At 44.6% G+C, this 11,342-nt stretch overlaps 1 protein-coding gene and 3 non-coding genes across 4 annotated transcripts; all 4 read right to left on the reverse strand.

The window, feature by feature from the left end:
• Positions 1 to 248: 248 nt before the first annotated feature.
• LOC123452940 (60S ribosomal protein L17-1) lies at positions 249 to 3,107 on the reverse strand. The gene is made up of 7 exons (XM_045129685.1): positions 2,977 to 3,107; positions 2,834 to 2,870; positions 2,683 to 2,723; positions 895 to 1,125; positions 710 to 812; positions 555 to 622; positions 249 to 443 (listed from the first exon to the last, which is right to left on the reverse strand). The coding sequence occupies exons 1-7, from the start codon at positions 3,067 to 3,069 to the stop codon at positions 414 to 416; spliced, it is 603 nt and encodes a 200-aa protein (XP_044985620.1). The 5' UTR covers positions 3,070 to 3,107; the 3' UTR covers positions 249 to 413.
• Positions 1,351 to 1,489, reverse strand: LOC123400605. The gene has a single exon (XR_006610825.1). It is a non-coding gene; the product is annotated as a small nucleolar RNA snoR74 (small nucleolar RNA).
• LOC123400604 lies at positions 1,601 to 1,741 on the reverse strand. Its single transcript, XR_006610824.1, has one exon. It is a non-coding gene; the product is annotated as a small nucleolar RNA snoR74 (small nucleolar RNA).
• LOC123400606 lies at positions 1,940 to 2,078 on the reverse strand. Its single transcript, XR_006610826.1, has one exon. It is a non-coding gene; the product is annotated as a small nucleolar RNA snoR74 (small nucleolar RNA).
• Positions 3,108 to 11,342: the final 8,235 nt, after the last annotated feature.

An 11,342-nucleotide genomic window follows, 5' to 3' on the forward strand; every position in this document is an offset into this window, starting at 1 on the left:
AGCAAAATAAGGCGAGGGAAAAGATTATGATGGATTACTCCTATCACAAAACAGTTGTGTTATACTTATTTGCCACTACGTATGCTTTTTGAAATGGACAGTTAAAATTGTAGTTAATATCATAACCACTCATCACATGCCGCAATTAACTACAATGCACACAGCTTCAAATCCAACGTAGGGGCCATTCGAGGAATCAAGCAGGTGTTGAGAGCAGCAAACCAACACCCATAAGATACGATGAAAAATATTCCAAAACACAACCAGATCGAATCCATTAGAAGAGACTTTCACAAAGTATGAGCTAGCAGTATTTAGACGACAGATAACAGGGCAAAAATTCCACTCAGCCAAACCAGATGCTACAAAGTGCTCTAACGAATAGGTGGACAGATGATGTAGAGCTTCCTTCTCTAGGCCTTCCTGGCAATCTGGGACTCAGCCTGCACAGACAAAGATCAAACACATTAGCAGGCCCATAAAACAACACTTAGAACATCACAAACACAGTAAGGAGCAGCAACTGAGCAATGATAAATGCAGAGAATGCTCACCTCCTTCTTCACCGGCTCTTCCTTCTCAGACAAGATCAGCTCAATGTGGCATGGGTTGGACATGTAGGCTGGAGCAAGGTAGGGGAGCTATGAGCAATCTACAAAGACAGCCTGAAACATTCATAAGATGAAGCAGGCGTTTCGACAAAACTTACGGTTGATGCGTCCATGAGCACGGTAGGTCCTGCGCCGCTGCTTCTGGGCCTGGTTCACTTGGATGTGCGAAATGTAGAGAGCATCCACATCAAGACCTTTCACCTGAATAGCAATATTGGAGATATAAAAAGATGACACTTATCATGGACTTGTAAACTTTGGCAGTCATGGTAAGATAACAGACCTCAGCATTGCTCTCTGCGTTCTTTAGAAGATCCAGAACGAACTTAGCAGACTTGGCAGGCCAGCGTCCCTGACCATTTGGCTGACGGTTCTTAACCTGGGCCGTGCGTCCAACACCACGGCAGTACCTCCGGAAGGGGATGGCTTGCTTGTGTGCCAACACATCCTCAAGGTACCTCTTAGCCTTGTTCAGCGGCATCTTCCTCAGGGCAAACGCTGTTTCCCTAGTGTTCTGCAAATTTAAATATACAGATTAGAAAATATACACAGGTAGCCATACAGCAAGGATAGTTAGGAAGATCAGATAATACAACCAAAATCAACAAGCAGACAGCTACATAAATTTTTATGGCTCAAAAATGAGCTCTAGAAGTATAACTAGACACGCTAAACAATCAATGACAACATGTGTTGGAAGTGTAGAGCACAACACAAATCAATAGAGCTTGAATAACAAAAATGTGCCATCGTTTATTGAACCAATAGACATAAAACACATAGTACTGTGTCCAATGGTTCACCCAAGAACAATGATCATAATTTCCCTAAAGCTTACAGGGACACTGCTTATAAAGAGCAAAGCATCCTGCTTTTTGTACTTTAGGGTCACAACAAAAGGAACAGCTCCAAACAACAGCAGACAGCCACTCATTACCTCAAAAATGGTGAGAGTTACCAGTCAACCACAAAAATATGGCATTACCAAGAAATGTGCCTTCATTTACTGAACCAATAGACATAAAACACATAGTACTGTGTCCATCGGTTCACCCAATAACAATGACAATATGATCTTCCTAAAGTTTACGGGGACACTGCTTATAGAGAGCAAAGCATCCTGCTTTTTTACTTTAGGTTGATAGCAAAAGAAAGATCCAAAACTATAACCAATGAACAGCCAGGATCCAACTGTATGCATAATTTAGTAAAAGTTAACATTTGGTATGGCATATTCAATTGCAAACCAAACTTTAACAATATGTTAACGTTTTGGCATATTCAACAGCAGACCAACTTCTAACAGTGAAGCACACATAATTGACATAAAATGTGTCATCATTTACTGAACCAATAGACATAAAACACAAAGTACTGTGTCCACTGGTTCACCCAAAAACAATGAAAATGATATTCCTAGAGATTACGGGGACACTGCTTATAGAAAGCAAAGCATCCTGCTTTTTTTCTTTAGGATGCAAGTGAAAGAAATTCCAGCACTATATATGAAACTAAGCTCAATACAAATAAATAGAGTTTTCCAAACTTGCATACGTCAAGAGAATGATTTCCACAAAGAAAAACTGATGCGCACTGCTAACTAGAGTACCACAGAAGCTCCAAATTGCTTTCAACTTTCAGATGATTAAATTTTCTGAGTCTACAGGATACTATTTAGATCACATACTAACAAGCTGCTTAGGTGCCTTCTAACTGAAAAAACTGTACCATGTAGTACATTCAAAGAAATGATGCTATCAGTCACTCAATTAGTTCATTAGCTTACAAACAATAGGATTATGGGAATTCGTGGCGCCAATCAAATCGCTTAGTTTGTGCTCCAAACTAATCTTGAACTAATACAAGTTTATTGCCAAAAACCTATACAAGAACTAAAGCTCTAAGGTACGACCACAACAGATAAATGGTGAGAACGGCTAATCCTTCTGAATATAGGCTTCCAAGCTTAAGTCGACAACGAGAATGAAGATACAGTAGCATAATCTACGAGCAAGCCATTCACTGCAAGATCGACTGAAAAGCGTTATCGGGATTAGACTTGGGAGCTCACCTTGAAATGAACACGCAGGTCGCGGCCCATGGCCTTGGCGGCTACAAGAATCAAGGGAAAATGCACATATGAGAAACCCGCAGATCTGCGTAAATCATCATACGACACGACGAAAGCAGATCCATCCATCTCGTCGAAAAATATAACTTACACTTGGTGGGATTCGCGGGATCCGTCGAGTACTTCACCTGGAAACCAAGAACGAGAAACGAACCACACGGAGTCAGAGCAGAGCCAAGGAACATAGACGTTGGGGAAACAGGCGTGAGAGGTCGAGAGAGAGAGAGAACGAACCATGGCTGCGTCGGCGCGGGAGAGAACACAGCGGCGGCGGCGAGAGCGAGGGGATGGGAAGGTTGGGGGAAGCGGTGATTTATATAGGAGCATCGAGACCTAGAAACAAAACCCTATCGGGCTTTAAATGGGCCGATCTGTGCTCGCTATTTAAAGGGTTGAGTGTGAAGCCCAGTTACAAATAGTGGGCTCAAATATTATGCGAGTCATTTAACAGGTGCCCAGCCCAGATACTAGACCAGACCCGAGATCGGTTGTCCTCGGAGAAATACCCGAGATCTATATTTTCTTTGACATCAGAAAAATACCCAAGACATACCAAAAAAGCTTGGCTAGTTTCTCATAGAAAAATATCCGAGTTGTACCTATGAATATTGCACTAGCAAAAGGGCCCGTGCGTTGCAACGGAAGAAAAAGATATCACACGCTTTTAATCTTTTTATAATTATTTTGATTTATTAAAATAATAAGCTAACTAACTAATGTAGTCAGTCATATCCTATTTTGTTGAGAAATCAACCCGTCCATTGTTAATTCCACCATGATGAGAAATTGAGCGGGACAAGCAAAGCAAAACAAAGAGGTTACGTGAATTGATCAATGGACTGTTATATTATTTCACTCATGGGGTAGAGAATGTAGGATCAGATGACAAACTGGAGGTGGTGTTCCATTCTCTGTCTCTACAACAATGCAATCTTACATTCAATACATTCATTCATCAGCAAACAAATCCCCACAAAACAAAATGTCTTGCCGGTGCTTGGCACACAGTTGGAGGCATGGGGAGGGAATCTCACCAGATGATAAGTTTCTGCCGGAGGAGGGGATACGATGAGGGGAGCAAGGGTTAGGCGCCTCTATCTGGCCATAAGGAGTCGTCGTTGCCGCGCCATAACCTCGGAGTTCCCCGTGTGAGCCATGGAGGCCCGCCTCCACCTGCAAGTACTTCGCTCCGCCGCGTCGGCGTCGTTCTGCATCGAGCAGACGCAGGCGGGTGGGTTGAGATCGACAACAGTGGTGGTTGAGGTCGGCCCGCGGCGACGAGTGGTGTGGCAGCGGCCTGGGCACAGGCCAGGGTGGACTAGGGTCGATGCGATGCGCTCGAGCGCCGCAACGGGGACAGTGAGCGGGGAGAGGTACGGCCGCGGAGGCGGGTGGGTTGAGATCGGCAGCGGTGGCGGTTGAGGTCGGCCGCGACGACGAGTGGTGTGGCGGCGGCCTGGGCACAGGCTAGGGTGGCCCAGAGTCGACGGAAGGAGGCGATGCGTACGGGTATAATTTTTGCAGCGAATTGTTTTTTCCTTTTACGTTGGAGATAAATGATGGAGCGCGGGTTGAATAACAAAAATTACAAGGGCTTTTTTATAAAAATACCGCGGTGGGTTTTCCGACGGAAGCAATAGCCGCTTTATTATTAGGTATAGATTTATTTCAGGCATTCCAATGATACGCGTTCAATGGAAGAATATGTTCCCATAGACTACGGAGACGTTTATGACGACTTCGTCAATCTAAGATGATTTGTCGGCTCAGTCTTTCAAAGGTGTTCATAGAATAGAGTGTACATGCCTGCGTGCATTTATAGGGATAAGTGTATTAAGTACGTATGTACATCTGCGTCCGTGTTCGAAAAGAAAAGTATAGTCATCATATAAAATTTAATTAAATGTTAAAAATCAGCCACACAAACACACACTCAATGAATATAATTACAATCAACGAAATTGGTCTTCACAAGCACAATTCCTTATAACACACTGTTGAAGCTGGAAGTCTACTCATCAGACTAATCAAGGGTCAAGGCATGGAACCCAGGAAGACGTAATAACATAGAAAGAGACCAAGGTAATGCAATAGCTCTTACATATTATAGCGCCGCCACCACCACAATTTCTGCACTCAACTTTTTGTATGCCAGGCTTGTTCGTCATATCCGCAGCAAATCCTTTTGGCGCATAAAACGTTGGGCCCGATGCACTGATTAATGTTACAGCACACAGGCAAGCTAGACATCGTCGTCTGGAGCTAATATTTTCTTCATCCTCTATGAGAAAGAAAACGCGCATCAGACTTGAAAGCAAAACGAGCCTGGAGAAGTTTTCTATAGAGCACTAACCAAAAAAAGCCCACAAATTGTTCATGACCCTTTTGGTTCTTGAGGCATTTTATTTTGCAGAATGGTACTGTTCACCATTTGGGGATCATGTATACATCACTTGTGTCTTGTGCAGACTGACAGTTGACATTCGCCATAAACATCTCTCAAGGATTATTTACTTGTACAATTTGAAGAACTTTCTAATTTGAAAGCCTTTTTTTTGAGATAATCCATGATCATCAGGATATACTACATATTCCACTAAAAAAACAGGGTATACATAGAGCCCGACTGGAGCAGAATATTGATTCTGGAGATGTTGCAAGACCGTAAGGTTTCTGACTGTTTATTATGGTATTACCACGCCAAATATGAATGACAGTGTCCCCACTCTTTGCATTCTCCACCTTATGGCTAGATGAATTTGTATGGCTGAAACAGAGACAACTATTAGAAAAGAAGAGTAGTAAATGCACGACCAACCTTGGCATCGCTAGGAGACTCGCTTCTTGCGGGTTCTTCCTCCGAATTGTTGGGTTTGGAGCAGCAACTGATCCGAGTTCGCACTAAAACACACACAAGAGAACATTTTTCAACACCTGATTCAGTAGAGATGCCTCTCCAGGAAAACCATTTCCCTGCTCAAGCATCCAACGAACAAGGAACAATTCTGCATATCTGAAGAAGGGAAACTGGGATGGTGATAACATCAGAGCTTCACAAACTTGCAGCACCGAAAGGACTCCAGGCCTGCTCTTTAGCTGGAAACAACTCACCTCTGGCCGGCGACCGGTGGGCAGCGGCGCGGCCACCGACGGCGGGGACGCTCGGGCGGGAGGTAAACCTCCTGGTATAGCACCATTAGATCCAAAGAATCCCGGATTGGCATCGAATGAGTTTGTTAACACAGGAACAATATTTGGGTGGCCGATAACAGTTTTGCTGATGCTACTGGAGGTACCAGATCTCACTTGCGCCGCCGCTGCTGGAGAGTGGAGACGCTGCTGCTCGTCAGCGGGGACGGGCTGAACGACGCGGACGGGGCTGTCGGCGTCGCTGTCCTCCACCTTGTAGGAGACCCCGCGGAGGAGGGACGGGTCGTAGCCGGAGGTGGCGGTGGCGCGCTGCGCCAGCAGGCGGCGGAAGCCCCGGTCGAGGGCCGGTCGGGTGCTAGGAGGAGCCAGTCGGTGGAGAGGAGGGACAGGGGGCGGAGAAGGCGCGGGGGTGGCTGGCGCGGGGCGGCCCTGGCGGCGGTCGGGCGGATCCGATCCGGGGGCGAGGGGCTTTCTTGCAAATCTAAAACGTTTTTCCACTTAACCAGGGACTGCGGGTTGAATGCTATAAAACGGAGGGACTTTTTCACAAAAAAACCACGACGGACGGCAGAAGCGCTCCGCGCTTTATTATTAGGGGAGATTGAATCAATAAAGCTTGGCAATTTTCTCAAGAAAAAAACAGAAAAATACCCAAGACATATCAAAGAAAGAAAATACCCAAGATTGCTTTGTGCTTCCCTTGTATTCGACAATGGGTTGACGTGATAATTTTTTAAAAGTCGGATGCTAAGGCCCGCGCGCCGGACGGAAATTGGGTTGGTCCGTCGGCGGCCGGCCGATCCATGTATCCTTGACCATCTGATGCGCTAGCTAGTACTCGCTCGTGTCTCCTTTCTCTTTGAAAAAACACCTTGCCCCTCCCGCCGGCCGCATGCATAGGAGTGTCGTCCATCTACAGCAAGAGGCGTGTGTCTCCGGCAGGACCGCACGTCACCGTCTTTGAGCACGTTGTGTCGCTGTCTACCGCATGTCACCTCGTTCCAGCATAATCGCTCGCCGTCCCCGCTCCCCAACATGCGTCCCCCTTTCGGGATTGCGTGCAACACCTCGCCATCGTAAAACATCGTACATGGTCCAGTGTCTCGCGGGGCACGTGGTCACCATGGTTGCAACAAACGCCCGACATGGTTCCAACATCTACGAGAACGTTTGTAGCATCTAGCTGGCGAGTCGTAGCAAAATCAAATAAGCGGGTGGTAGCAAAAAACGATGTTGGTTGTAGCAAACAAAAAAATAGTGGTAGCAAAAATATAAAAAAATTGTTGGTTCCAGCAAACCAAAATGACGTTGGAAGCAAAATACCTCGTCGATAGTAGCAAAATCTGAGGACGGTTCCACCAAAAAAATGTTGTCGTGGCAGGCCGCAGCTCCGATGGACGTAGCAATTTTGTTGCTAGTAGTAGCAAAATTCAACGACGGTTGCAGCTTTCAGGGATGAAGGCTCGCATGTCGAAGTGGAGCTAGATGGATGCATGGAGCGGATTCCATGACGGTGTTGCGGGGGCACGCGATCGAGCTATTGCAGGATGTGATGCTGGTGGTAGCAAATTGGGACGCAGGTTGAAGCATGTAGCAAAACGATGATGTCAGTTGTTTCCCAGAGCATCGCCGCCACGTCCTCGCCGACACGTGTTACAACTTGTTTCCTACGTGTAGCTCCACGGTGACGTTCGCGATAACGGTGTGGCTTCTTGGATCGTGGTGTGCAGCAGCCACCAAGGGGCCGGGAGGAGCACGAGCGAGCAGTGGCGGGTGGTAGTTGGCCATGGCTGCTCGGAAGAGAGGGGGTGGTGAATGCGAGAGAGAAGAAGATAAGGTAGAATATGGGGAAGCGGTAGGTGGTGGGCCACGCGAAACAGGTGGTTGATGTCTACTATGTAACTTTATTCTTGTAGACTATGTTGGGCCTCTAAGCACAAAGTTTTGTAGGACAGTAGCAAATTTCCCTCAAATGGATGACCTAAGATTTATCAATCCACGAGAGGTGTAGAATGAAGGTCACAAACAGACCTAGATTCGCACTAAAATATATGCATCAGTGAACTCTAATGTCACCTAGATACTCCAATGTCATCACAAGTGTCTATGAGTTAATTATTCGACATGCATCAAACAATTCTCATATTCATAATGTTCAATCCAACACAAAGAACTTCAACGATAACTCCAAAGTTTCTATGGGAGAAAGTAGGATAATGCGTGTATCAACCTACGTGACTAGATTACCCAATTGTCACCTCGAGAATCCGCAAGTTGATTACCAAAACACGGAGCAAGTGACTCAATAGAATACCCATTGCCACCACGGGTATCCACATGCAAGACATACATCAACTATTTGCAAATCCAATATATCCAATCCTATAATGATGAAACCACAAAGGGGAAGACTCAATTCACCACAACAAGATAGAAAGACAAGAGCAACATATGATCCAACTATATTAACAAAGCTCGTGGTACATTGATATGTCTCCAACGTATCTATAATTTTTGATGGTTTTATGCTATTATCTTGTCAAACTTTGGATGTTTTCTATACCTTTTATATCTTTTTTGAGACTAACTTATTAACTCAGTGCCAAGTGCCAGTTCCTGTTTTTTCCATGTTTTTGACCCCTTTCAGAGGAGGATTTTAAACGGAGTCCAAAGGGAACGAAACTTACAAAAAGATTTTTTCCGAAACAGAAGAAGATCGGGAAGCCTGAGAATCAGGGTCGGGGCCAGCAGGGACCCCACAAGCCCCCTAGCCGCGGCCACGGGGGCCCGCGCCTCCCAGGCTTGTGGGATCCCTCGGCCACCTCTGCCCTAGGTCTTTCGCCTATATATTCCCTAAAATCCCAGAAAAAATCAAGAGATCGTCGAAAGTACCTTTTCGCCGCGGCAAGCTTCTGTCTCCGCAAGATCCCATCTGGGTCACGTTCTGGTGCCGTGCCGGAGGGGGGATTCGGATACGGAGGGCTTCTTCATCAACACCATGACCTCTCCGATGATGCGTGAGTAGTTCACCACAGAACTACGGGTCCATAGCTAGTAGCTACATGGCTTCTTCTCTCTCTTGGATCTTCAATACAAAGTTCTCCATTATCTTCATGGAGATCTATCCGATGTAATCTTCTTTTGCGGTGTGTTTGTCGAGATCCGATGAATTGTGGATTTATGATCAGATTATCTATGAATCTTATTTGAGTTTCTTCTTATCTCTCTTAGGCATGATTTCATATCCTTGTAATTCTCTTCGAGTTGTGGGTTTTGTTTGGCCAGCTTGATCTATGATTCTTGCAATGGGAGAAGTGCTTGGTTTTGGGTTCATACCGTGCGGTGACCTCACCCAGTGACAGAAAGGGTAGCTAGGCACGCATCGTGTTGTTGCCATCAAGGGTAAAAAGATGGTGTTTTCATCATTGGTTTGAGTTTATCCTCTACATCATGTCATCTTGCTTAAGGCGTTACTGTGTTCGTCATGAACTCAATACAGTAGATGCATGCTGGATAGTGGTCGATATGTGGAGTAATAGTAGTAGATGCATAAAGTATCGGTCTACTTGTCTCAGACGTGATGCCTATATGTATGATCGTTGCCTTAGATATCGTCATGACTTTGCGCGGTTCTATCAATTGCTCGATAGTAATTTGTTCACCCACCGTAATATTTGCTATTTTGAGAGAAGCCTCTAGTGAACACTATGGCCCCCGGGTCTACTTCACATCATATTTTCAGCCTTACACTTTTACTTCGTTGCACTTTCCGCCTTCAGATCTCACTTTGCAATCAATCTTGAAGGGATTGACAACCCCTTTATAGCGTTGGGTGCAAGCTCTTTTGTGTTTGTGCAGGTCCTCTGGACTTGACGAGATTCTCCTACTGGATTGATACCTTGGGTCTCAAACTGAGGGAAATACTTACTGCTCCTGTGTTGCATCGCCCTTTCCTCTTCAAGGGAAAAACCAACGCAAGCTCAAGAGACGACAGAAGATTTATGTCGTCATAGCAGAAGAATTTCTGGCGTCGTTGCCGGGGAGGATCAAGTCAAGAACTCATCCAAGTAAGTGTCGCAAACTCATCTTTTGCATTTACTTTTTTGCCTCTCGTTTTCCTCTCCCCCACTTCTAAAAAAAAATTTACAAAAAAATATTTGCCTTTTTCGTTTGCCTCTTTTGTTCGCCCTTTTCTCTCGCTTGCTCTTTGTTCGCTTGTGTGCTTGCTTGCTTGCCGAAGTCACCATGACTGAAAACACCAAACTTTGTGACTTCTCAAATACTAATAATAATGATTTCATTAGTACTCCGATTGCTCCCGCCACTAGTGCGGAGTCATACGAAATCAATGCCGCTTTGGTGAATCTTGTTACGAAAGAGCAATTCTCCGGCCTTCCTAGTGAAGATGCCGCATCCCATCTTAATACCTTCTTAGAGCTTTGTGATATGCAAAAGAAGAAAGATGTGGATAATGTTGTGATTAAATTAAAGATTTTTTTCCTTTCTCGTTGCGAGATCGAGCAAAAACTTGGTTTTCGTCTTTGAACAAAAATAGTATCGATTCTTGGGATAAGTGCAAAGATGCTTATATATCCAAGTATTTTCCGTCGGCTAAGATTATCTCTCTCTGTAATGATATCATGAATTTTAAGCAACTTGATCATGAACATGTTGCACAATCGTGGGAGAGAATGAAATTGATGATTAGAAATTGTCCCGCTCATGGTTTGAGTCTTTGGATGATTATACAAATCTTTTACGCTGGCTTGAATTTCGCTTCTAGAAACATCTTGGACTCCGCCTCCGGTGGAACGTTCATGGAAATCACGTTAGGAGAAGCCAAAAAACTCCTAAACAATATCATGACGAACTACTCTCAGTGGCACACTGAAAGGTCACCTACTAGTAAGAAGGTACACGCTATAGAAGAAATTAACTCGTTGAGTGCTAAGATGGATGAGTTAATGAATTTGGTTGCTAGTAGAAGTGCTCCTTTAGATCCTAATGATATGCCCTTGTCTTCCTTGATTGAGAGTAGCAACGCTAGCTTGGACCTTAATTTTGTTGGTAGGAATAATTTTGGCAACAACAATGCTTTTAGAGGAAACTATGTTCCTAGGCCTTTTCCTAGTAACTCCTCTAATAACTTTGCAACTCCTACAACAATACTCATGGAAATTACAATAGATTACCCTCTGATCTAGAAATTCATATCAAAGAGTTTATCAACTCGCAAAAGATTTTCAATGCGTCCATAGAGGAAAAACTACTCAAAATTAACGATTTGGCTAAGAGCGTTGATAGAATGTCTAGTGATATTGATGCTTTGAAAGTTAGGTGTGCTCCTCCTAAGATCAATATGGATGAAACTTTGAAAGCTATGCGTGTTTCCATGAGTGAGAGCAAAGAAAGAACCGCCCAAATTCGTGCTAGACATGAATGGCTTAAAA

Source organism: Hordeum vulgare, chromosome 5H, assembly GCF_904849725.1.
Source record: "Hordeum vulgare subsp. vulgare chromosome 5H, MorexV3_pseudomolecules_assembly, whole genome shotgun sequence".
Taxonomy (NCBI): domain Eukaryota; kingdom Viridiplantae; phylum Streptophyta; class Magnoliopsida; order Poales; family Poaceae; genus Hordeum; species Hordeum vulgare.